The following is a 22,504-nucleotide window of genomic DNA, read 5'->3' on the forward strand; positions in this document are numbered from 1 at the left end:
GAGCGGGGCAGGGACCCGAGCGCGGGCCCGGCGCGCACCCCGCCCGCGCCGCGCCCGCCCCGGCCGGACCTGCGCTTCTCCCCTGCGCGCCGCGGAACCGGACGGGCCTCCGCGCCTCCGTGTGACGAGCGTCCTCGCCCCGCCGTGCGCGCTCTCCCGGGGGCCCGTGCCCTCTCCGGGGTCTCCACGTCCCCTTCCCGGGCCCGCGCCACGCCGAGGGCACTGGGTCCAGTTGACGCTCAGCACACAGGTATCCCTAAGGCCTTGCTGCTGCTGTTACAGCTTTCAGCTTCCCTAGAGAACCTTCCGTCTAGTGGGCAAGAAGTAAGATCTTAACCAGCCCTGTCCAGATGCCTAAGATTCTGAATGAGCAGTTAGCAGTGAGGTTCATTCACGAGGATCAAGTCTGAAAAAGGTGCATAATTTACTGATACAGGGGAGAAGAAAACCTTCCTAGACTCATTGGACAAGAAAAGAGATCTGCCCAACAGTCCTGAAACGGGGAAAATCAGTGTGATCAGAGGCCATTCAGGGGCTCCACAGAGCTTACCTAGAGGCCGAGGCAGGGACAGGGACAGCTGCAGACCTGCCAGGCAGTCTGGAAACAGTAGTGACAGCTGACCCAAGCCTTTGAAATAATCTGATTTCTACACACCTCTTGCAGCAGGAATCAAAGCACAGGACCTACACGCTCACAAGACGGAACCCTGACTCTCTCTTGTTCTTTCCCTTTACACTCTGTCCTGAATTTCTCCTCTAGGAGGAAGTGCCCAGACAGGAGGAGGTTTTCATTATATGACTTCATCAAACATAGTGCAATGTCGAGTTCCTCACCATTCAAGATGCGATTAGTTCATCTGGACCTGAAAGGTGCTCCACCAAAGGTCTCCTACCTCTCGGAGGTAAGGGCTCCTTTTTTTCTCTAGAGAATCAATCACCTTCGCCTTGGGTTTGGTTTTTGAACAATGTTCTGTAAAAATGTGTGCTTAGAACACAACAGTGGGTTCTGGGTTGGGGCTCGGTGGTGACAGCAGCATAGATGTTGAATTTCTTCCAAATCCGCTTTCAAAATAGACAGCAACCAGGAGAGCAAAAGGAAAAACAGAGAAGACAAAGAAACCACAGCCTCTTTGTTGTGAGCTGAATCCTGTCTCACGGACAGTTTTTCTTAATTCTTAACCCCTCGGACTTGTGAATGTGACCTGATTTACCGATTGGGTCTTTGCAAGTGTTATCAACACAGGAGTAGGCGCCCTAATGCAAGAGTAGTGTCTACATAAGGAAACAGACAGTGATGTGAGACATGGGGGTGGGTGGCAGGGCAAGTGGGGCAGAGGCAGATTGGAAGCCCAAGGAGGAGGGCCAAGGGTGCTGGCATCTACCAGAAGCTGGAAGCAGCAGGAAGGATTCCCCCGACAGCCTTCTGAGAGAGCACGGCCCTGCTAACACCTAGATTTGGGACTTCTGCCTCCAGAACTGTGGCAGAATAAACTCTTATCGTTTGAAGCCACCCGGATTGTGGTGATCAGTTCCAGCAGCTGTAGGAAACTCATGTACTCTAAAACAAATGTAGGTAACGGGATGCCCCCACGAGTTCCAAAATGCAAGGGGATGGGGCCAAACCACAGACAGTATAACACTCATGTGGGGCCAGCAGCCGGAGAGAGGTGGTGGAGGCAAGAGAAAGAGGAATTTCGATGCTGTCATGACTGGAGGACCCAGAAAATAGCCCCACGGTAAGGGTCTGTCGAGATAAACTGGGGAAAGGCTTCACTGGCTCCAGGTCGAGGGCAAGTGCAGAAAGACTCAAAGGAGGGAGCTGGAGGCCCAAGGCCTCAGGGCTTGAAGAGATAAAAGTGTGTTAGGCAGAGAGGACCCAGCTTCCTTGTAACTGGAATCCCTGTTCCGTTACCTGCTGTGCTGATGGACCCCGAGACTTAGAGGTTCAGACAACAATGTTTACTCCTCCGTTCCCATGGGTTGGCTCGGTGGCTCTGGTCTGCCTTGGGCTCCCTGGGGGCTGCAGCCCCATGATGGTCCCAGGTGGCTTCAGCCCCACATCCGGCATCAGTGCTGACGGTCGGCTGGACACCATGGCCCTTCTCCACAGGGGTCTCGTCCTCTCGGAGGCCAGGTCACCAGGCAGTGCTTCGAGAGCCGGGGGCCAGACCTGCTAGCCTCCCGGGGGCCTGGAGTTGTTCCTGGTAAGAGGAGTCCACGGTCAGCCTAGATTCAAGGCTCAGGTAGATGCACAGTGTTGTGGCCATGTCTTCCGTGTCCAGCAGCCCTCCAGAGCGGAGACGCCACAGCTCAGAACACTGCACCGAGATCGAAGGATACCTGCACCTGCGTGTTGACTGGGCATACCCCATGCCTGGAGGATTTACCTGCAGCGACTTACACCAGGGAATCGCTCAGTAAACGTACCGGACTTCAGAGAAAATGAACGTGAGAAAGCCTTTGGGCACACGAGCAGCCCAGGTCATGTGCGGGGAGAGAGTCAGGTTGCATCAGATGGTTTTTTTCAGGCAAGAGGGTAGGATCTACGGTGGTCGTGAGTAAGGAGAGGGGACAGTGCCAAGGCTCTTGGGAGTCCAGGGGCCACGACTCAGGATATATCCGACCCCACAGCCATCCGGGATGAGCTGCTTTTCTGCCACCACGTCTTCACGTTCATCTGCATTAAACTTGGTATGTCCCCACTTCCTGGAGCTCTGGGTCTAGGGAGAGGCAGGAAGAGCTGAGTCAGGAGGCCTGGGCATTGGGGCAAGGGAAGGCAAGCCCAAGGCTGCAGCACACTGACCTTGTGGCGGCCAGGGAACCTGAACTTGGCCCCGCATAGGGCCTCCATCACATGCTGCCTGTTCCGCAGCTGGTCCGGGTGGATGTGAGGCCTGGCCACCGTGCCCCGGGACTTTCCAGAGGCACCCGTGTACCTGTCTGGAGCCTAGACTGGGGACAGCATGAGGTCAGACATGAATGTCCACTGTGAAGGGCCGTGTCCGGGTACCTTAGGGTGGCCCATGCAGGTAGCAGGCTGCACATACCACCATGGAGGCTGCTGTTTGCAGACACTGCGCTCCAGGCCCCACGGAGAAAAGAGCATGGTGGGCTTAACTGGCTGCAAAGGATCAGATATTGTGACAGAAGATAAGGGTCAGGGTCAGGGTTAGGGTCGGGAGATGTATTTAAAATACTCAGAAAAATAATGAATCAAGGATTTTGTATCCAGCCAAACTGACCTCTAGGTATAAAGGCCACAGACCAACTATTACAAACATCCAAGAACCAAGCCAGCTTTCTGGGGAATAAGCTTCAGCTGCAGCATCAGGACAGGCGAAATCAAGTGACTGCAGGGAGGAAGTCCTGTCAGGAGTTCCAGCTGGAGACACAGGAGGGGCGACGGCACTGGACGGTCTCCACCTGGCGACTCTTTGGCGCTGGCTGGGTAACAGTGGTCAGCGGTTGTAAAACCACTAGGGTCCAGGGTGGATCTGACTGAGGCCCCCTGAACCCACTGGTCAGCCCAACATCACTCCAGTGGGACAGCCAGACTTGAGTCTTCTAGAACCACCTGTGAGATATTGCCAAAAAAGGAAGCCAGACCCTTAGCACGCCTCCATCTCTGACCGCCTGCGTGCACAAGAATGGCAGGCACACGGAGGGCTGTCTTGAGAATACTGCCCAGCAAAGCCACAGTTTGGGAACCTGTACAAAACAAATCACTTGGATTTATCAACAAACACATTGGGAAAAAAAAAGCACAGCGGTTGTTGAAAATCAAAAGACCCTTAAAAAGATCCATTCCGAAAAATGCAGCTTTGGACCTTGTCTGGATCGGGTTCAAACAAGCCGCCTGTGGAAAGATTCCACTGACAGGAAGATCTGGACCTGAGCGACACCAGGGAATTACTTGTCTGGGTGTCAGAGTGCTGTTGTGGTCGTGCCCTGTTTTGGTAAGTCTTCATCAGAGATAAACAGGTGACCCTTGAACAACGTGGGAGTTAGGGGCTCTGACCCTCCACGCAGTCGAAATTGCCTGCAACCTGGAGCTGGTCCTCCGTAGCACAATTTGTCCACATCCACTGTTCCACAGCCACGGATCCAACCAGCCGCGGACCGTGCAGCACTGTAGTGCCTGTTCAGTGACAGAAGTCCGCGTATGGGTGGACTCATGAAGTTCAAACTTGTGTTGTTCAAGGGCCAACTGTGTACTGAACTGTTCATAGGTGAAAAAATACACTGTCTGAGATTTGCTTTAAAACGTTCCATTCGCAGAGGAAAAGTGGAAATTAGGTGAAATGAAATTGGCACAGTGTTGAACCTGAATGCTGGAGGCGTGAGGGCTCGTGGTATAGCACTCCTGCATTTGTGCATTCGATAAAAACCTCCTCCGCCCCAGTCCAGTGCCTGGATGCAGGAGAGGGACGTGTATCGGTGACTCTCGGGCAGCTGGGACTCCCAGGTCCCTCCGGCTGAGCTTAGCAGCCTCTCAACCACCCATAGCACAAGCCCCCCCACAACAAACATCAAGGAGGCCGCCCTGTGGGCAGATGGCCCAGCGGCTGCGAGGGAAACAGAAGCAGAAACGCTGGGAAAAGTGTGAAAATGCTGTAACCGGCGTGTCTCATCTGTGCACACATCCAGCCTGCGTCAGTGACTCCTTCCACGCTCCGTCCTTCTTGTAGTTTTCAGTCAGTGTTGCTCACCCATTTCGTGAATTGCCAGCTGATCTCCCTGTCCACCCAGCATGGTTCAGAACGTCCCGCGTTCTTGGGGAGAGAAAGCTGAGACGGGGCAAAATCAACGAGGGCGCTGCGGTCATGCCAAGTCCACCACCGCCCTTGTCTGGAGGTGGCTGTGCTATTCTAAGTGTCTGCCGGGCGTCCCCTCCCTCAGTGCCACCCTGAACTTGGCGCCAGGCTGGAAGACAATCTCAGGGCTGTGCGCAGTAGTGTGAACTAGTTCTGAAAATCCTGGAGAACAGGAATTCATGTCCTGTGAAGTAAAGGCAGAGAGAGAGGTGGGAGAACCGGGGAGGCCCCTGAGCCAGCAGGACCGCCTGTTTGCTCCCGCATCTCCCTCCTCTGTGGCTCCTCCCAGGCGCTCACCTCCAACTCTTCAGGCCCCCGAGGCCCCCGCAGCCCAGCCCCCAGCTCCCTGTGCTCTAGAAGCTCCCCACCCCCCCATGCTGCTCTCCTTGACGACGAGCCGTCTGTCCCTGCCCAGCCCGGCCACCAGGCAGCTGCGGCTCCGCAGCGCACTGTCTCCCTGCCCCTGCCGTGTCAAGTGAACACGTCACCGCGGTAGAGTTTGACTTGGTGTAACTCAGAGTTCACGTTCCAGGTGACGAGTTTCCAGGGAAATACGGAGCTCTGCAGTCCCGGTCCACAAGCTGGAAGTCTGTGGCAGCACGTGTGTCACTCCCCGTCCACGTCACTTCTTCACGGCATCCCCATCTCTCCCCAGATTTTCCCCCTGTTCCGGGCCCTGGGTGCAGACGGCCTCCTCATCGAATATGAAGACATGTTTCCCTACGAGGGCCCCCTGAGGTTGCTGCGGGCCGAGCACGCGTACAGGTACCCCGGCCACCTTGGCGGAGCCGGAGGGGTTTGCGGGGGGTGGGGGGGCAGGCAAGAGCTGAACCCAGGACACCCTCTCCGGTGTCGTCAAATGCACATCTTTAATCATCAGAGTAAAGCAACTTCACTGAAGGAATTTGGAACCATTTAAAAGAGAAAGAAAACGGAGGGGAGGGTGCAGCTCGGGGGTGGAGCGTGTGCTTAGCAGGCACGAGGTCCGAGGTCCTTGGTTCCATCCCCAGCACCTCAGTTAAAATAAATAAATAAACCTACTTACTTCCCGTCCTCCAAAAAAACAAAACAATAATAAATTAAAGAAACAGAAGAGAAGGGTCAGCTCTGGTTCCCCTCAAGGAAGCGCAGTGACCCGTGCATCAGTCTCGTCTTTTGGTACGAAGTGTGTACAGAACACAGCCAGGGTCCCCGCGGCGGAAGGAGGACTGCTCTTTAAGATCACGAGCGGGTCTTCATCAGGGAAGTGGAGAGTGGAGGGGAGTGGAGGGGGTCAGTGAGGTCAGGGTGGTCACCGGTGCACCCTGCCTGGCCTTAAAGTGATGGATGTCTCTATAAATCAACAACAAATAGCCCGAAAGGAAAATGGGCAAAGAACATCTGATCCCAGAAAAGAAAGAAAAGTGGCCAATAATCCTATGATAGTAATAAATAAAACAATGAAGTGCCATTCTGGCCACCAAACTGTGAAGCCTTTAGAAAAATTATAACGTTCCATGCCCACGAGGGTGAGAAAAGGCAACCCTCTTGCTGGTGGCCTGGGGGGCGGTTTGACTCCGCGAGTGTGCGTGTGCACACGTGTGTTGTGCGTGTGTGGACGGGAAACGGGAATGGTGTGCACCAGAGCCGAGATGCTGTGAGGTTGCCCGAGGTGTTGGTGTTTCTCCCTACAGTGAACAGGATTTGTTCCTTTGTTCCTTTAAGTGGCAAAGGTGGCAGGGTTCTGGTGAAGTTAGAAAAAAGGTATATTTAAAGACAGAATTCTATGTTGCTGATACATTTATAGAACTGGTTAACTGTAGAGATGGTTCAAACACGTACAGAAACTGAGATAAATTCACAAATGACAACTCACGATGGAGCGGGCAGGGGCCCTTCTGGGGTGGCGTCCTCACTGGCCTTGGCGGGGAACGCCGGCCTGGAGGGCCCGCAGGTGCGCCACCAGCCACTTCCTCACAAGGGCTCACCCACCTGCAGGAGGGGAGCTGATGCCCAGCTCTTGAGCGTCTTCCGTCTCTCCTCTGTTAAAGGGCCGCCAGCTTTTCCTGGAAAGGGCCAGACGGTAGGCACTTCAGGCCGCGCGGCCCGCCTGGTCTGTGTTAGCACTGGGGTCGGGGGAGCAGTCACAGGAGACGTGACGAGTGGCCGCGGCTGTCTCCCAATAAAGCCCTATTTGTGGATACTGAAGTGTGGATTCCATACAGTTTTCACACGTCACAAAATACTGCTTTTTAAATTTTTCTCAACAGTTTTAAAATGTAGAAACCATTCTTACATCATGGGCTGTACAGAGACAGGCGGTGACTTTGCTCTCAGGGCTGCCGCCCGCCCCCGCCCTAGAATATGATCCCTTGTGTGGCCCAGTTCCCTATAAAAGGACTTTAGCCTCTTGCAGAGTTTGGGACAGAATAGCTGGTAAAAAGCAAGCTCTGAATTGGCGACATAGCAGAGCACCAACCTCCTGAATTCTAGGACGGGAGTCTTCCCTGAAAACCTGAGGGTATCTTTGGGCTGTTCAGAGTTAGTGCCCTGCTAGTTTCCTCTGTGGAGTCCCCAGGGAGGCTGGCCAGGACGGGCCTGGGGACGTGAAAAGGAGCTGGCATGGTCTTTGTCTCCCAGCCCCTCGGAACTCAGAGAGATCCTGCGCCTGGCCGCGCTGAACGAGCTGGAGGTCGTCCCCTTGGTGCAGACGTTCGGACACATGGAGGTGAGTTGGAGGAACACAAGCCACCTGGTGCCGCGGCGAGGGGTTTGGGGTGCACCGGGGGTGCTGCTCAGCGCTGCAGAGAGGGGCTCTGCCCTGGGGACTGCAGGAGCATGGAGCTCCAGGTCACAGCCCCCTCGGTCCAGGGGGCGGTAAGAGCTGGGGTGCCCCGGGCGCCCTGCATGGGGGCAGCTTTCCTTTATAACGTGTATCCATCAAAATATTCCTGTGTGAGGTGAAACACAGCATTAAGAACACGTGCCTTCTGTCTTCTCTGTCTGCATCCTTTCTGACCTAACACTGAAAAAACCTTTCTGAGCTTCTACGTGATCTTCAAAACGTTTCATGTCTGCCTCAAACAAGAAGCAGATTAAACCTCGTGTTGATTTACTGTCTGCCAGGTTCCGTTTTCCCTCCAGCAGCTACGCCAGCAGGTCTAGGCCGTCCTCCCCCTTCGTCTTCCCTCCAGCCACTCGCACCTTCTGTGCGTCGCCCCCTGATCTGGGACCCCTCCCACAGTCAACCCTCCAGCGTCCTGGTCACTCCCTGCTGTGCTCTCTGGGCTCCTGTCCTGACTCACCCTTGTCACTTGCCACCCTGGAGGAGGCGACCACATTCCCCTGGGGGTCTCTTCCGAGGCCACCAGAGTCCTCCGGGTCACTAAATCTGTGGTAGGTTTCAGTGTGCCCTTACTTGACTCTGGGCTCTTGGCATCACCGACAGCCCCCGTGGTCCCCGCTTCTGGGGATGCCCCAGCGTCTGCCTCGGACTGGGTGTCCGTGGTTCCTCCTGAGGACCCTCCCTCGCTTCACATTCTTCTCTGGACAGAGCCCCTCCCTCCTGCTTCCCTACGCTGTCCTCAGGCTTCCAGGAACCCCATCTCTCGTGCAGACCCTGGGCTCCAGTCCCTCATCTCCTCCTCCTCCTCCTCAGGGAGGGGCTGCGGCGCCCCAACCCCCCACCCACTGCCCTTCCCGTCCCTGTCAAGTCCTGCCTTCGCTCCTCCATCTCCCGCATCAGCAGCCCCTCTGTCCCGCTGTCACCGTCCTTGTGTGAGCCCCTGCCTGACCTACTGGGAAGCCCTCCCCCGGGGCTCCCAGCATCGCTCCATCTCCCAAGCCCTCCCCTGCCCAGGCACAGCCCGGCTGCACCAGGCTCTCCCGCTGCTGAGGCAGCTGTCTGCTCTTAGGGTGGGTCAGAGGACAACCGCCCAGGCAGCTTAAACCACAGAAGTGTGTTCTCTCATGGTCTGCAGGACAGAAGTCCAGAGTCAAGGTGTCAGCAGGGCCAGTCCTTCTGGAAGGGACTCGTGTGTTCACCTGGGCCGGCGCCTGGTCCTCTTGAGCAGTGAAGTGCTGTCTGAGTGTTCTGCCTGTTTCGCTTTCTGAAATGTCATGTGTTTTAAGCGATTTATGCATTCTGGATACAGGTCTTTTGTTAGATATGTGACTTGCAAATATTTTCTCCCAGTCTTCAGTTTGGCTTTTCATTCTCCTAACGTTGCATTTCAAAGAGCAGAAGCCTTGAACGGGATGAACTCCTGTGTGTCAGTCGTCTTTGACGAATCACGCCTTTGACGGCATTCCTAAGCTCCTTGCCGATCGCCAGGCCAGGGCCTTTCCCGTTCTCCTCTGACGTCTCACACCTGCACGTTTTCTGTTCAGCCTGTCAGTCCGTTTGGGCTTTTGGCTTGAGGTGGGGTTTCAGTTTCATTTTTCTTGCACATGGTGTGGAACCACTTGACCAGTGGGGCCAAAACCAGTTGTGGAAAAGACCATCCTTTCTTTGGAATTTGGAGTCGCCTTTGCACCTTTGTCAAAAACCTACTGAGCGCATTTGTGAGAATGTTCTAGACCCTGTCCTGCTCCGTGGAGCTGTGCGCTGTACCTTTGCCAATGGACCCCACGTTGTCTGGGTTAGTGTGGCTTCACTGTGAGTCTTCAGCCCAGGGAGTGAGAGCCCCCAAACCTCTTCTTTTCCAGAATTCTCTTGGTTACTTCGGTCCCTCTGACTCTTCACATATAGTTTCGAATCACTTTGCATATCTATGAGAAAGCTTGCTGGGAGTTTGGGATTTTGTGAAATCGGTTGGTTTGAGGGGAAATTGCCTCTGCCATGTGGAGCCTTCCAGGCCGTGAATGAGTCGTGTCCGCTGTTGACTGTGTCCTCGGCGGCCGGCTCACGGCGCGTCCGGGTTTGGGTGTCTTTGCCTTTGTTCTGTGGGGTGTGATGAGCTTCTCCACTTTGGGGAGGTTTGGCGCCATTTCCTCGCATTTTCTGTCCCCATCTCTCCTCCCGGGACTCCCTCTGCCCGTGTGCTGGTGGCTCCGTGTCGCCCCGGCGTCTCCGAAGCTCAGTTCCGCAGATGGAGTCATTTCTATTGACTTTTCGTGCCAGTCGCTGCCTCTCCTCTGACCTTTCAGATCTGCTGCTGAGCCAGTGAGCGGACTTTTCATTTCCCTCCTTGTAAACAGTTTCCTTTAATTCCAGGGACATGTTCATAGTAGTTTCTTTGAAACAATTGTCTGATAAATCCAATGCCTGGGACTACCTAGCATCAGGTTCTACAGGCATCTCTTTTCTTTGGGTCTGGATCCCACCTCCCAGTTTATTTACACGTCTCAGAATTTTTGGTTGAAAACTGAATGTGTCAGACCCTGGGTTAAAGCAAATCTGACTGGTTCCCAGGTTCCACTGCAGGGTCTGTCTCCCCAGCTGTGTGCGGCCACTCATGCCTCTCTTGGCTCCTTGTTCTTACGTTTGTTTTGAGCCTGGTACCCGGGGGTGGCCGCCAGGGCTCGCCGTGCCTGAGCCGTGGGGCCCCCCCTCGTGCCGCAGGGGCTGGGGCCGCACCCTGAGCGCAGCCGGTTCTCAGTCTGCCGCGGCCCCTGCGCTCCTCCCAGCCCTCCGCCCCCAGTGCCCCCGTGTGTGGCAGGAGAACACACATCACCTCTGCGGCCCCTGGGGGCCGGTTCACCCACAGCCAGCCCTGGGAGGGAGGGGCAGAGCTGCAGGATCTCTGCTCGCACCCGAAGTTGCAGGCGGCTGTCATGAACAGACGGCTCCCAATGTGTTGCTCCCATTTGGTTGGTGTCTGGAGCCCTGAAGTGGTCGTTTTTGACCAACGGTTCCATTTTGTACTTGTCTTGGGGGAAGGATTTGCCAACCTCTTCACTGCAGCAGGAACCCCCCGACTTGTGATTCTGCTGTGAATAGAAACTGCCTTTGGTTTTCTCACGCAGCGCAGTTAGGACTGGAGGGAGGGAGGGCTATGCTCGGAGCCGCCCCCTCGGCCCCTGGGCCCGGTTCCCGCAGCACAGCCCCGCTGGGTACCCTGAGCAGACAGGGAGTCCAGACCCAGGGGCCCAGCAGGAGCTGGGCTGCGTCGCCGAGCGCTCTGCTCCTCTCTCCACAGTTTGTGCTGAAGCACGAGGCTCTGGCTCACCTCCGCGAAGTGGCCCTCTTCCCCAACACCCTGAACCCCCACAAGGCCGAGTCCCTGGCACTGGTCGGGGCCATGATCGACCAGGTGATGGGGCTGCACCCGGGCGCGCGGTGGCTCCACATCGGCTGTGACGAGGTGGGTGCCTCGGCTCTGTGGCAGCCCCTCCTCTTCACTCCAGGGTCCCCTTCTCCCACCCAGTGGGTTCTTCTCGTAAATAGAAAAATAGTACCAAGGACAAAAGACAGGCTGGCAGAGAGATGTCCCCAGTGAGGGTCTTGGTCCCAGCTGACAGGTGACCGCTCAGGGAGACCCGTGGAGCCAAGTGGGGTGTAAGCTAGTGGGTCAGGTGAGGATGACTGTCCTGCCCACAAAGGGCCAGAGGGCAGCCCCTGCTCAGGGCAGGTTCACATCCTTGGGGCTGGTATGGACATGCGTTCGAGCCAGTTGCTCTTCCAGCTGAAGAAGTGTGGTTTTGGACGGCAGGAGAAGGGAAGTTAGGGCCACGGAGCACCAGCTGGAAAGGCAGCTCTGGGGTGCCCTCCTCCTGTCCTCAAGAAACTCGGGCCAGGAAGAGTCCAAGCTGCCGAGCTCGGTGACCCGCAGGCCTCTGCTTGTCTGAGCTCCGGGTATCTGAGCTGGGATGGTGGTCTGCGGACACTGGACCCCAGAGCTTGGTCCTCATCTTCAAAAAGTCTTCTTATGTAGTAAAATACACAGAACATAGAATTTACCATTGTAACCACTTCAAAGCAAACCATCAGGTCACTTCTCAGTCCTTGGAGGTGCTTTGCCGCCAGCACCACCATCTGGTCCTGGGACCTTGCACCTCCCCATCCCGACCCTCCATCCCTGCACCCCTCAGCCTCCTTTCTCTCAGCGGACCAGCCCCTCCCGGTCCTAGTGGAGCCCCCGGTTCTCCAGCTTCATCCGTGCTGTGGCTGAGTGACCTTCCAGCATGGGGACGGGCCATCTTCTGTAGGTGGACATCTGGGCATTCCCACCTCCTGCCTGCTGACCACCGGCCCACAGGAAGTTGTGAGCAGAGGTTTGGGTCTCAGTGCAGAAGGCAGGCCCATCCTTGGCTGCCGCCTTCCACGGGCAGCTGCCCCCAGAGTCTCCCAGGTCACAGCATGATCCCTGGTCTCGCCTGAGTGCCCGTGGTGAGGATAGGGGATTGGGGGAACCCACCTGTATCTCCCTCCCAGGTCTACTACCTTGGCGAGGGCGAGACCTCGAGGCGCTGGCTGCAGCAGGAGCCCAACACCAAAGTGGAGCTGTGTCTGTCCCACATGGAGGCGGTGGCTGGCCACGTGCTGGCCCGGCACCCCACCACAACGCCCCTGGTGTGGGACGACATGCTACGGGACATCCCTGAGGACCAGCTCTCAGGTCAGCCGCAGGGGCAGGCCGCACTGAGCAGGGGGGCTTCCTGGGACTGCGGGGAAGGAAGCGGAGCTGCTCCAAGCCTGTGACACCATGGAGAACCCCCATGGTGGGCCCACACCTGGGTTTCCCACTCCAGATGACCCCATTAGGTCCACATTCACGTGCTCCTCTCGTGAGAATGCCATTCCCCTAAAAGGTGCTGGAGAGTCTTTCGAGAGTACAGTTGTGATGGATCTGACCTGAAGGACAGCACGGGGCCCCAGGGGGCCTTGAGTGTCCAGCGCTCCTTGTGGCCTGGGCCCCACATGCCTGCATGGTCAGCCCTGCAGGGCCTTCTTCCAAGGTTCTCGCAGCTGATGGAGGGCAGTAGTGCCCCCCAGCCCCCTTGGCCCCCCAGGACCCAGCCTGCCTGAGGCTCTGGGGGGAGATGAGAGGTTGCTGCCCACACTTCTGCAGGGCCTAGGTGTCCTCACTGCAGCCACTGCCCCCACGTGTAGCCACCAGGGTTGGGATTAATTATAATCGGCTATAATCAGTGGTATAATCAGCGCTGTGTTCCTGTCGTACCTGGGCCTGGAGCCCCACATGCAGGCGGCGTTGCCCCCTCGCAGAGGCTCTGGCACCGCCGGCCTGGGGCTCACCCCTCGCAGCTCCAGCAGGTCCAGTCACTCTAAAGCTGGCTGGCTTTGCGGCCTGGTGTTTACTGCCCGAATCATGCACAGTGTTGCATCTGTACTTAAATCTGTCTTCACTCAAGAAGAGGGGTCGGAGGGGTGGGCACCCACGGCCTCTCTCCGCTTCCAGCATCCAGGGTGCCGCAGCTGGTGGAGCCCGTGCTCTGGGACTACGGTGCCGACCTGGACATCCATGCCAAGGGTCAGTGCCAGGCCCCTCCCGATTCTCTGCCCAGACAGGCGTGTTTTCTCCTGGGGCCCCGCCGGTCACATGTCTCATTTCCCCACACAGCCCTCCTCATGGAGAAGTACCGGAGGAGCGGCTTTTCCCAGCTGTGGGCCGCCAGCGCCTTCAAGGGGGCCACGGGGGCCAGCCAGGCCCTGACCCCAATCGAGCACCACCTCCGGAACCACATGCAGTGGCTGCGGGTGGCGGGTGGCGTGCCGGTGGGCTCGCTGAGGGGCATCGTCCTGACCGGCTGGCAGAGGTGCGGCCACGCGGGCCCCAGGGATGCCCTTGGGGCCAGCCTGGCCCAGGAGGGTGGAAGTGGCCCCGGTTCCCTGGGGCACACAGCCCTCCTCAGCCCATCCAGAGTGGCCTTCCTGTGTTCGGTCAAGGGGAAACAGCTGGCACTCCAAGGAGGGTGCGGGAGGAGCCTGGGCCCTGAGGACCCGCTGCACAGAACAAGCCGCAGTGGCTGGTGCCCAAACATCTGCTGTGCTGAGCGCCCTCTCCATGCACGTAGGTACGACCACTTCTCCGTGCTGTGTGAGCTGCTGCCCGTGGGCATCCCGTCCCTGGCTGTCTGTCTGCAGGCGCTCTTACATGGTATGGACTCCCTGCTCCTCCCAGGAAGTCAGGAGGGCAGAAGGCACAGAGCCAAGCACTCGGTGCCCCCAAACACCACCACCCTGGGGCTGGACAGTGGTCTTCCAGCCAGTGAGGGAGGCACCCACGGCCCCGGCTCAGCCAGCCGCCCCCCTACCCCACCCCACTGCAGCCTAAACCCAAGACAGGCCAAGTCAGGGGGCCGGGCCCCTCAGCAAACCCACACAAAAATGCCTTGTGGATGGGGTACGGGAAAGGGTCCGCCTTTGCTGTCTAAACATGCTGAATGCCTAGTGCTGGCGGGTGTGGAGTTGGCACCAGCAGCCCTGGGGGGCAGCACCCCCACTCCTGGTTCTTGGGGGAGCAGCCAGGTGCGGGCAGAGGTGCTCGGGGCGCGTTGCTTAGAGCCTTGAGGAGAAGAGCCGGTGGGGAGGGTGGGGAGGCCCTGGGCACACGGACAGCGTTCGTCACACTGGGACCAGGTAGGAATTTGAAGGACACCGGAGTGGTGTTGGCGCAGGAGGACCCCGAGATGCCGAGCCAGAGGGCGGGGAGGCAGGCACAGGACTGGTGTCTTCTTAAGTATTGGTTCTAAACTGCGGGGGAAAGACCAGACGCCCGCCTTCTCGTAGCGCCGGGCCTCGGCGCCCCTCCCCGCAGGGAGCCTTGGCTAGCAGCATGTCACCCACACCAGCTTGGAGGTGCTTCCATGTCACCTGCAACTCGCAGTCGTCCCGATGCTCTGGGGGCTTCAGCGCGGAACAAACCCCAGCTGCAGACGGCGCGTGTCACCTGGGTGGCACCGGAGGGCGGGTGGCACCAGAGGGCGGAGGGCTCGCCCTGCGGTGTCTCGGCATCTCCACGTGGTCTTGTTTTCTCGTTGCTCGTGGGACACATTTTCACACGGGCTCGCGCCTCCCTGCCGTCCTGGGGGCGGCACGTGCCCGACTGGGCCTGGCCCGCTGTCCCCCGGTGGTGTGCACACCACCACGGCCGAGGGCCTGGAGGTCCAGCCGGCACGGGGCCTGGGCCCGTCCTCCTTCAGAGGCCCCTCTGACCACCGAATGTGGTCGGTTTCAGGAGGCTTTGCTGAAAACGTTAAAGCCAGAGTGGAGAAGCTTCTCGGGATCCCAAGCCTGGAGATGATGGATTTTGCGAGGTAACCCCTCACCGCAGCCCTGCCTCTCCCCTCCCGGTCGGACCCGTCCTCAGCTTGGCGTTCTCTGTGCAGCGAGGGGGCCGGCTCTTTCCCGGGCAGCGACATCCTGGCCCTCGTCACCCAAGTCAGCCTGCACCTGCGCAGCTCCGTGGACGCGCTGCTGGAGAGGGACAGGTGAGTGGCCAGGGTAGCAGGCCCCCACAGACGGCCATCCTGCAAGAGGACTTTCTGGGGGGAACCACTCTTTCAAAACACTACCAGATTTTCAGGTCTTATTGGACCACGACGGAGGCTGCCCTGCAAGCCCCACACGCCCAGCTGTGTGTGGACTTGCCCCCAGGTACGTGACGGGCTGGTTCAGCCCCTACCATCGCAGGCGGAAGCTCATCCACCCCGTCGTGATCCAGCACATCCAGCCGCAGGCGCTCAGGTACGGCACCCGCCCGGTGCCCACCCTGCGGCTGCTCACGCCCCGCTGCAGCCAGCAGCTTTCCCACGAGCTCTCTAGGTATCAGCCGTGGGTTCCCAGGTGACTCACCTGATCGGCTGTGCCCTTAGGTGTCCAAGCACCTAGGGCATTCCTGCCTGAGTGGTGGGGTCACCCAACACCCTGAGCAGGGTCCAGGGCTCAGTGTAGAACCAGGCTGCCTGGGGCTGATCCCAGCCCCACTGCTGTGTGTCACCCTGGGGACAGGGGCCCAGCCAGCCCTCCCTCCGCTCCTGGCTCTGAGCCGAGGCTGGCAGACTCCCCACTGAGCGTAAAATGCAGGCAGCTGTCATCAGGTCCCTGCACCAAGAGAAACCCCTCCAGCCAGGCGTGGGTGCCTTCCAGTGTCAGAGATCAACCACGACAGTCAAGTCAGTCACTCCCAACAGCCCCATGCATCTGGCGTGCACAGCCCCGTTTTAAGGATGGGTGAAGCTGGGGCTCAGGACGTACTGGCCCAGAGGTTGCTCAGGACAGGAATATAGCACATAGGCCGTGAGCTATGCCCAGGGTACTCGCCAGGCGGGCTCACCGCCGTCCTGGTCCTCAGTCTCCTGACCAGGTGGAGCGCCCTCCGGGGGGAGCTGGAGGCCGCCCTGCTGCGTGTCTTCTACCCGGACGCGGTGGAGGAATGGCTGGAGGAGAACGTGCAGCCCAGCCTGCAGCGGCTGCAGACTCTGCTGGAGGACCTTGGTGAGGCAGCCGGCCTGGGCGGGACGCAGGCCAGGCCCCCTGCGGGGAGTGCCGAGCCCGGGCTGGTGGCCTCTCTGCCCTTGTCCAGCTGCCCCCGGCCCAGCACACACTCCTGCTGACCGGTGGCCCTGGGAAGAAAACAGCTTGGGGGGAAAAGGCACACCAGGCCTGTTTTGTGGTCAGCATGTAGAACTTTAATTCCTTTGAAATAAAAAGGAGTAGAAGCCAAAAATACCACTGACAAAGATCTGAAGGACTCCAGCACCACCCCAGCTCCCACTGGTGGCAGCTGGGCCCTGACCATGGCCAGAGATCCTCCTTTCTCACCCAACCCAGCCCTGCGGGAGGGGAGCCGCCAAACACCCTCCCCCTGGTCTCAGGGCCTCTTCCAGCCCAGGGGCGAACACACTAGAAACAAAATACAGCGTTCCACACTTCTGTAGAAAAAGAATTTGAGATTCAACCACTTAAAAACCTAACCGGCATGTTTAAGTGACCATGTCCCCAAACCAAGGGCTGGCTGGCAGCGACCCCAAGAAGGGAAGGCTCCTTTCTCTCAAGTTCCCCAGAAATCGCGGTCTCTGGCCCAGGCAACCTCAGAACCTGCTCCACCCGCCATTCCCGGGGGGCACAGCCTCACAGGCACCATGCAGGGGTGCTCTGGGCTCACGCTGAACCTGAGGGACCAACCTGGGTCCAGGGAAGTAGGAGAAAACCAGTGGTGCAGGCAGGGGTCAGCCTCCACGGGGGTGGCTGTAGCTGGCGGCCCAGGCCCTGCTGAAGGGCAGCCGTGAGCCTGGCCCATCCTGGCCGCGCACAAACAGGCCCAGCCGCCAGGGCTCCCAAGAAGCTGGGGATCTGGTTTCTGAGGGGAGGATCCCGCTTTTCAATGCTGCACGAGCCTAGAAAACCTGCCTCTGCTATCTGCTAAGGTGGGGGCAGGAGGTTACCCTCCCCATGAGAAGCTGGCTGCAGCCCTGGTTGAACCTGAGACGAGGCCCCAGTGTGGACAGCGGTCTGCAGGCTGGGGAGGCCTTGGGAGTGGCTTCCGCAGAGCAACCAGGTGGGACCCTGGGCATCCATCCTAAGCCCCAGCAGCTCAGGGGCCAGCACCTCCCTGAGGACGTCCAGCAAGGGAGGTGATGGGCATGGGGGGCAGGGCAGGAGACCTGAGGACTCCCAAGGACGGCGTCCTCAGAGCCGGACCAGCTGCTGGCCCCGCTGCCGCCTGCTGAAACCTCATGGCGCCCTGGGAGCTGACTTCCTCCTCAGAGAGCTCAGCCCTGGGCCTCACACCCTGGGCCCCTGGGTGTCCTTCCTTCCCGTTTCAGAGGCTTGAGCCCCACACGGCTAAGGGCCTGTCCAGACCAGGCCACGCTGCCCCAGCAGACTGTCTGATTCCAGGAGGAGGCCTGTGCCCTCCCTGGACACCTTGGAGCCTGCAGAGAAGGTCCTGCTGTGCAAGCAGCTGAGGGTTCTGCCCGGCGACTCCTGGGGACATGGCTGGGAGATGAGGAGTGAGACGCGCAGGTGGCCTGTCAGGCCTGCTGAGGCACCGTCAGAACCGAGGCGCGGTCGGGGGGCTCCGGGGGGGTCAGCTCTGGTTCCCAGGGTCGTCAGCCTCGCTGTCACTGCTCTGAGACAGCTCTGCCGGACTCTCCAGACGGTGCAGCTCCAGAAAAGTAGCGATCAGTTTGGCGATGGCTTCCACGTCACTGGTCCAGGCCGGCCCAGGAGGAAGGGTGGGTGACCATGGCAGAAGTGCTGGCCACCCCGCAATGGCCAGGGAGACCAAGCCAGTCTCGTCCTGGGCCACCTACATCCAGCACCTCCAGGGGTCTTCCCCCAACCCTAGCCCAGCCCTTTGACCCCACAGGGGGACCCCTGATGTCCTGTCTCCTGTGCCTGCGGGGACCCCTGACATCTCCCTAGCAGGTGGTGGCAGGCCTGCCCCACAGCCTCACCTCCCCCCGTTCCTCTGAGCTCTCTCTGCCCTGCCCACTGGGCAGTCTTGTGGGGCTACCTGGCTGGAGGTGAGGGGCACAGGTGGGCAGCCCTGGGCCATCAGGTCACCCACCCTCGCTTACCTGCGGTGGCCCATGACAGCGCTCTGGGTGAGTGGGTGGGAGAAGCCCGTGGCAAACCGAAGCACCACCACATAGCCCTTCCCGAAGTAGCGGACCTTCTCTTCCTCCACGTTCACATCCCGGATGTCGCTGAGCAGGACCACCACTGCGGGCAGGGCCAGGTCTGCGACCGTGTTCCCCCCGCCCCGCCCCTCTCGCCTATGTGCTGGCAGTGACTTCAGGGCCATGAGGGATCGAGTCACGCCAGCCATGAAGCAGAAAACGTGCCAGTCCATGTCTGAGGCTGGGCCCCAGAGGACGCCAAGACCCTGACCTTAGATGTCACAGGTCAGTGACTGCAGTGCAGGATCAGTTAACATCCCGTCTGGGTAAGGTAAGGTAAGGTAAGGTAAGGACCTTCTTAAGGAAGGTCCCGAAGACCCATGTTCCCCCTAGAAAGCCCGCTTCTTTTCCCGCAAGGGTCTAACAGGTCAGGGAGCGTGGGCTTCCTGCTTCATCTCCCCCAGAGGCTGGAAAGTGCCTTCCTGGTCTCAAGTGGCTAGTCACTGAGCTGAGGCTGCCCAGCAACTTCCTCTGGCCTGGGCAGGTCCAGGGCACACAGCGTCCACGAGGCAGGACACAACCTGGGTCACCAAGCGGCCAGCTGGAGCCCAGCCGGTGTCCAGGCCTCAGGCCGGGTCCCTGCCATCACAGCCGGGCATGTGCACCCTGTGTCCTGTCCCGATACCTCACCTTGGTCGTGGCCTGCTCTGCACAGGGTCAGCAGCTTCTTGTACAAGCTGAACGTCTTCAGCACCACCTTCCCAGTGCTCTTGTTGAAGACAACTTCCTACAACACCGGCCAGAGGTGGTCACCTGGCTGCTGGCCTGGGAGCCAGCCTGACACACAGACCTCGCAGACTGCGTCCCCACCCTCATCAGCACAAACTCTCAAGGAGCCATCCCACCCATTCCAGTCAGAACCCCAGGACCCCGCAGCCTGATCCCTCCACGGGCCAGGGCGAGACAAAGAGGGACACTCTTTCACACAAGAAAGAGAAGAAGTGAGTGCAGCGAGCAGGGCGTTAAATGTGGGATGGAGGCCGGGGGATGGAATGCAGCGCAGGCCAGGCGGCTCGAAGGACACGCGAAGGGGGACAAGAGTGGTGAGGGAGGCGGACCTGCCCTTCTATTTCACTAGAAATTCTAGAATGACAGCTTCAGCGGGGTCGTTGGCCCAGAGCTGCTCACAGACAGGCGACGTCCAGGGGCCGAGTCCGGCCAGCAGAGCCCACCGAGCTCAAGTCTCAGGCTGGGGGCCCGAGGCCCCTGGGGCCTTTCTTCCTGCATTGATCCCCATGCAAGGAAGCCCGGAGCCCAGCACCCTTCCTGCATGGCCTCACCTCCCAGTCCTCCAGGTTCTGCACGGCCACGAACAAGCAGCCTGTGACGTAGAAGAGCTTCCAGCCCAGACTGTCTGGGGAGCAGACACAGGAGACAGCAGGTGAGGGGCAGCAGCAGAGGGGCAAAGGCCAACGTGCCCACAGGGGTGCCTCCACCCCTCCCCAGCATGACCACTTCTCAGACACTGGGCCAGAGTGGCATCTGGGGGCCCAGCCACCTGCCCACACCTGCAAGGATCCCCCCACAAGGCCCCACTGCACTGCGGGCCCTGCTTGTCACTCAGGACGTGCTCCGCCAGCTCTGCCCTCAGCTCCCCTGGGCGTCTACCCAGGGTGCCCATCACAGCCTGGTCTGTGACAGCAGGAAGGTGGGAATGCTCACAGGGAACGGCTGAAAGAACAGATCGTCCCAGCAACGGAATCTGAGGCAGACATGAGCGTTTCTGAAGGATGTTTTATAACAAGTAGAAATGCTGGAGATACGAGCCAAAAATGCAAACTGTGAGGGACAAACCAGCACATGGAGATGGGGCCGTGCCCTCAAACCAGAGAGGCAGGGGCAGTCAGTCCCCAAAGCCACGTCCTGGCAGACACAAATGTCGAGCTGCCTCCTTTTCTCTATTTTCCAGACAGCTGAGGAGGGTTCTGGGGGCAGATGAGCAGCTCACCTCCGCTGTAGTAGGCAGCAGCCAAGCCAATCGACAGGATTCCTGCAGGGAGAAAGCAGGCATCTTCCCACTGGGCCACCACCAGCCCAGGACCCACAGACCCTTCCCATTGCCAGGGACAGCTGAGGGCAGGGAGCAGGGGGCCAGGAGACACCGGGCTCGGAAGTGGGGGGAACAACCAGTAAGCTTGTTCAGGAGGATGCTCTACACGAGTCACGGTTCACTGGAGACACATCTACACGGAGCTCCAGGGCCGATGGGGGAACCAGAAAGGGGAGCCTGACGTGGGTGTGAGTCAACAGCACACGGTGTGGAATGCAGGCAACACTGCAGGTGCAGAATCACAACCTGGCACCTGACACGGAGCAGGCAGGGTCACAGGAAAGAAGGACCAGAGACGGACTGCTGAAGGCACAGTGGCCCTCTCCTCACCCCTCGGATCAGTTAGTACAGGGCAGCTGCCGGGCGGTGTGGGGCCTCCAGTGGGTAGTGACATGGACAGAGGCCGGGGCCTCCCCCACTTACTCCTCACTGTCACCCATCACATGGGCTCGAGAATAAATGAGACGCTGGGGACAAAGTGTATGAAAGCAAGCAAATGAGGAAGTAAGGGACCCCAGGAGTGCGTACAGGTGTCAACCAAGGGACAAAACAGACAGGTCACCTGTAAAAACACGCGCCTAGGATAAAAGTTGGAAGGATACAAAGAAGTTAAACCATTGCTATATTTTGGGTTAGTAGAACAGAACAAAAATTTAGTTTCATTTTCATCTTCAGAATTTTTCAACTTAGAATTTTAACTTGAGAAGAAATATAAGCGTTCTTACCAACCAGCAGGGACCAGGACCTGATGCCCGGAGCCCTCTTCAGATGGAGGCGGGAGCTGGTGCGTGTCTCCACCTGCATGTACATCCCTGGAACGTGCTGCCACCACTCTAGACAGGCGACCGCGGGCTGGGAGGGGCAGACACACAGACAGCTGGAGTCCTCGAGCCACTGCTCACAAGCACTCAGCTCCTCTCCAGGACAGGAAGCCGGGGCGCCCACCTGCAAGGCCCACACAGGCGCAGAAACCAATCAACCTGTATTGACCGCCGTCTCTGTGGTCAGGCAAGTCATTTAAACCCCTAGAGGCCCATTTCCTCTGTAAGGAAGGTCCTTCTCTGCTCAGCTTCAATGACTGCACTGGGGCTACGTCTCCTGCTCAGACTCCCAAAGTATCAACAAGCACTCGGTCATCGCCTGCGGCATCTGACCTGGAAACCTCGGTCTCCTGAAAACCATTAGCCCCCAGCAGCCTTCACACTTCCGGCACCCTACCAGAACCTACTGGAACGCCCTAGTTCCCTGTGCTGGCCTCCCGGAAGGGGAACTGAAAGTTCATCACGGTCTGAGTCTACTGGCACTGACCGAGAAAGTCAGCTCTGCGGTCTCCTCCAGCCGCCGAGACAACGGGCTACACCCAGCGGAGGGTCCGCAGGTCCCAGGGTATCTGCTGAGGGAAGGAGTCGCCAAGGGGGCCGATCTTGCACACGTGGAGAATTGTGCCCTGCAGCCTGCAATATGCTCGAAACGCAGGCTCCAGGAATCCCGTTCTCGGCAGCCTTTCAGACAGCCCCTGTAAAGTCAGGTCAAATTTCTCACAGTTGCGGGTTCAAGTCACAAACGACGCCAGCCAGGATCCTGGGACGGCACCGGCTCTCTCTCCTCACATTTCTCATCTGTCCCCACGCGTGTCTCGGCCGCCCACGGGGCGAGGTCACGCCCCCGCCTGCCCCTGCGGCCACCGCTCGAGCCCCGCCGTCTCGCGCGCCAGGCCCCCGGGGCATCAACCCAGGCCAGGTCCCGAGATCGCGCTCCCGGAAGGACACCGGGACGTGGGAGCCGCTCCCAGCCCGCCCCGCGACCCCCGACGGCAGCATGGCCCCAGGCGCCTAACGCGGACACTAACCTGCGGGCATTGACGCGGGGGCGGGAAGGACCTCAGGGCCTCTGGACCTGCTGGCGGCTGACTTCCTGCCCTGGGGGCGGGCCGGCGCTAACTTCCGGACCCGCGGAGGCGGTTGGAATAGCCGGCTGCCGGGGGCGGGACTGAGCTGACTTCCGGACCCGAGATGAGGGAGGGGTGCGGATGGGTCAGCTGATTTCCGGGGCGGGACCAGGGCGGCGCTGACTT

At 59.1% G+C, this 22,504-nt stretch overlaps 2 protein-coding genes and 1 non-coding gene across 6 annotated transcripts; 1 reads left to right on the plus strand and 2 right to left on the minus strand.

Moving 5' to 3' along the window:
- The first annotated feature begins 111 nt into the window (after positions 1-111).
- Positions 112-16,425, plus strand: HEXD (hexosaminidase D). 3 transcript variants are annotated; one of them, XM_072939937.1, is made up of 13 exons: positions 112-250; positions 761-902; positions 5,470-5,579; positions 7,434-7,521; positions 10,934-11,098; positions 12,169-12,352; positions 13,154-13,225; positions 13,316-13,511; positions 13,770-13,852; positions 14,933-15,011; positions 15,084-15,185; positions 15,273-15,441; positions 16,049-16,425. In XM_072939937.1, exons 2-13 carry the CDS (start codon positions 819-821, stop codon positions 16,193-16,195), a joined length of 1,479 nt encoding a protein of 492 aa, XP_072796038.1. In that variant the 5' UTR covers positions 112-250; positions 761-818; the 3' UTR covers positions 16,196-16,425. The 3 variants fall into 3 exon arrangements, with proteins under 3 accessions (XP_072796038.1, XP_072796036.1, XP_072796037.1); XM_072939935.1 differs by having other exon boundaries at positions 15,352-15,441; XM_072939936.1 differs by lacking the exon at positions 112-250 and adding an exon at positions 308-415 and having other exon boundaries at positions 15,352-15,441.
- LOC116279622 (small nucleolar RNA SNORA70) lies at positions 2,995-3,127 on the minus strand. The gene has a single exon (XR_004188951.1). It is a non-coding gene; the product is annotated as a small nucleolar RNA SNORA70 (small nucleolar RNA).
- CYBC1 (cytochrome b-245 chaperone 1) lies at positions 16,363-22,504 on the minus strand. Of its 2 annotated transcripts, XM_006199473.4 has the most exons (8): positions 22,280-22,504; positions 21,739-21,946; positions 21,156-21,282; positions 20,329-20,370; positions 19,661-19,734; positions 19,011-19,107; positions 18,279-18,423; positions 16,363-17,906 (listed from the first exon to the last, which is right to left on the minus strand). In XM_006199473.4, the coding sequence occupies exons 3-8, from the start codon at positions 21,238-21,240 to the stop codon at positions 17,786-17,788; spliced, it is 564 nt and encodes a 187-aa protein (XP_006199535.1). In that variant the 5' UTR covers positions 21,241-21,282; positions 21,739-21,946; positions 22,280-22,504; the 3' UTR covers positions 16,363-17,785. The 2 variants fall into 2 exon arrangements, with proteins under 2 accessions (XP_006199535.1, XP_015090887.1); XM_015235401.3 differs by lacking the exon at positions 22,280-22,504 and having other exon boundaries at positions 21,156-21,375; positions 21,739-21,943.

Source organism: Vicugna pacos, chromosome 16, assembly GCF_048564905.1.
Source record: "Vicugna pacos chromosome 16, VicPac4, whole genome shotgun sequence".
Lineage (NCBI taxonomy): Eukaryota > Metazoa > Chordata > Mammalia > Artiodactyla > Camelidae > Vicugna > Vicugna pacos.